This window comes from Mesoplodon densirostris, chromosome 1, assembly GCF_025265405.1.
Source record: "Mesoplodon densirostris isolate mMesDen1 chromosome 1, mMesDen1 primary haplotype, whole genome shotgun sequence".
NCBI classification, from domain to species: domain Eukaryota; kingdom Metazoa; phylum Chordata; class Mammalia; order Artiodactyla; family Ziphiidae; genus Mesoplodon; species Mesoplodon densirostris.
This window is the reverse complement of record NC_082661.1, coordinates 169,164-171,816: the sequence shown is the minus strand read 5'-3', so window position 1 is coordinate 171,816 and position 2,653 is coordinate 169,164. Positions and strand designations below refer to the sequence as shown.

At 61.9% G+C, this 2,653-nt stretch overlaps 1 protein-coding gene across 1 annotated transcript; it reads right to left on the bottom strand.

The window, feature by feature from the left end:
• Positions 1–1,681: 1,681 nt before the first annotated feature.
• On the bottom strand, positions 1,682–2,638 carry LOC132484479 (olfactory receptor 226-like). Its single transcript, XM_060091088.1, is given in 1 exon segment — positions 1,682–2,638. A coding segment is annotated over 1 exon segment (957 nt).
• Between the last annotated feature and the right edge of the window lie 15 nt (positions 2,639–2,653).

The window sequence follows — 2,653 nt, the reverse complement described above, 5'->3', positions numbered from 1 at the left end:
GGGATGGGCGTTTAGCGTGAGAATGGTCCTGGGCAGAGTCCAGGGCCCCCGGGTGTGGCCTGGAGAGGAGGGGCCGACACAGAGGAGGCCCAGGAGGCCCAGTCCTTACAGCTCTGCAGAGTCTGGTAAGGAGACCCCCACCATGTCCCGGGGCTCAGAACTGCAAGGGCTTCGTGGCCTCAACAAGAGCCATGAGGGCTGAGACTACCACCCGGGAGGTGTCTTCCTTCCCAGCTGAGGCCGGCCAGCCTGTTTCCTGCAGCCCATTCCTGCCCCGAACCTGGGTCTCTGTTGCCCCCTCTGTCCTCCCTTCTCCGAGCTCTTTCTCATCAGCGTGGCCACCTTTCTCATCAGAAGGAGCACCAGGAGGCCACCCTTCCTACCCACATGCACTCCCCCAGCACCCCTTTCCTCCTCTCACCCCCAAACCAGTTTGGTCCCAGACTCTGCTCCCCCACTCTGGTGTCTGACTGTCTCAAATCCAGCGGAAGCTCTCCAGGCCTCGTTTTGCCTGGTTCTCTCCTGCTCCAGGTCCTTAGGTCCTTCGCGCTTTCTCCGAGGGCATCTGGCCTCTTCCCTTCGGGCTCTGCATCCTTCCCTCACTCACGGTCCTGACTTTGGTTGCCCACTATATACTGGTGATTACAAGGGCTTTATTCTGGCGCTTTCTCTCTGGAGCCCCAGATCCAAGCACTGCAATGCCTGTGGGACATTTCCAGACCTGAGCTCAGCCTGGCATGGGGTCTGCCCACCCCCCTGCCTCCAGCCACTGTCACTGCTGTTGTCCCGTAGGGCCCTCCTCTCTCACTGGGACCGACTCCACCCTCGTCCCTCCAGGCATCCATGCCCCGCTGGTTCGCTCTGGACAGGTCCTGTGGCCCCAGCACCTTGGAGACCCTGCTGTGTGGCAGGCCCCGGTCAAGCTGCACCTGCTGTTCCAGGTGTGTCAGCCAGGTGTGAGTTCCCTGACCCACCTGGTCTTGGCAGCACCTGGCAGCAGCCGGCAAGGGGCTGGCATGCAATACTCGCTTTATTAATTAAATGACAAATCAGTGACCCAGTATTTTCACTCTGCTCTTTAAAATGATCTCTTTACAGAAGTTTGATTTGGAAGTACACCCATTTTGAAAGAGGGACGTGCCCATAATTTCTGACATAAGTCATCTCTCATGGGACATCTGTTGCATCGTGGTGGCTGCCATGGCAGCTGAGCGGCCGGACGCCCGGAGCCTGGAGCTGATGCAGCGATGGGGTCGTCAGCACCAGGTCTCCCAGCGAGAGGTCCCTCTCATGAGCTCTGCCCACAGTCGTGGCCGAAGGGGCAAAGCGTGGGCTTGGCCTCCCACCCACAGGGCTGGGGCTCTGTTCCCCCTCCCCCTTCCCTGTGGATGGTGGAGAGACCTTCCCTCCCAGACAGACTCTCTGGCCGCCCAGCACCCGCCCCCGGTGCAGTGGACAGTCCTGTCTGGCTTGGAAGGCGCTGCCCTCACTCACTCCTCGCACCTAAGCCCCATGTGATATGGTTCTCGCCCTCCGTAATGCCCTGGTCGGGGGTCATTTGTCAGCACAGGGCCCGTCAGCTGCTGAGCTGGCTGCGTGAATGCTGAGTGAGGGGGACAAATGAGAGGGGTCCTGAGGGCAGGTTAGGTGGTGGGTCCTGGGGGCAGGTGGGGAGCGCATCCTAAGAGGCTGCACCCAGGGCCCGGGCCACCCTCTGCACCACGCTGTGCAGGGCCTCCTTGACCTCCCGGTTCCGCAGGCAGTAGATGACGGGGTTGAGCAGGGGCGTGAGCACTGTGTAGACCACGGACACCAGCTTGTTGAGGTCGAAAGAGTAGATGGCACGAGGCCGGGCGTAGAAGAAGAGGGAGGCCGAGTAGAAGATGACCACCACGGCCAGGTGCGAGGCATAGGTGGAGAAGGCCTTGTGCCGGCTGGCGGCAGACGGGCTGCGCAGTACCGCACTGATGATGGCAGTGTAGGAGGAGACGGTGACCAGCAGTGGCCCCAGCAGGATGAGCAGTGCCAGGAGGACGTCCACGAGCTCCGCCAGGGACATGTCGGAGCACACCAGGTTCAGCAGGGGGGACACGTCACAGAAGAAGTGGTTCACGACGTTGGGGCCGCAGTAGCCCAGGCGCGAGATGAAGAAGACCTTCCCCAGGGAGATGGTAAAGCCCGAGAGCCAGGAGCCAGCGGCCAGGAGGCTGCAGAGGCCGGGGCTCATGATGGCTGGGTAGCACAGAGGGCTTCAGATGGCCACATAGTGGTCGTAGGCCATGACACCTAGGAGCACGCACTCTGAGCAGGCCAGGGCCAGGAAGAAGTACAGCTGTGCCATGCAGCCTGCGAAGGAGATGCGGCGGAATTCGGGCGCCGCCAGGCTGAGCAGCGTCTTGGGCACCGTGACGGAGATGTAGCACACCTCCAGGAAGGACAGGTTGCTGAGGAAGACATACCTGGGCTTGTGCAGTGCGGGGCTGGCGTGGATCACGGTGATGACGAGCAGATTCTCGGTGACGGTCAGCAGGTAGGCCAGCAGGAGCACCACCAGCAGGCACGCACGCAGGCCCGGGGAGCCCGGGAAACCCACCAGCATGAACTCAGTCACCTCCGAGCGGCTGGCCCCTGCAGGCATGACCTGGGGGCAGAG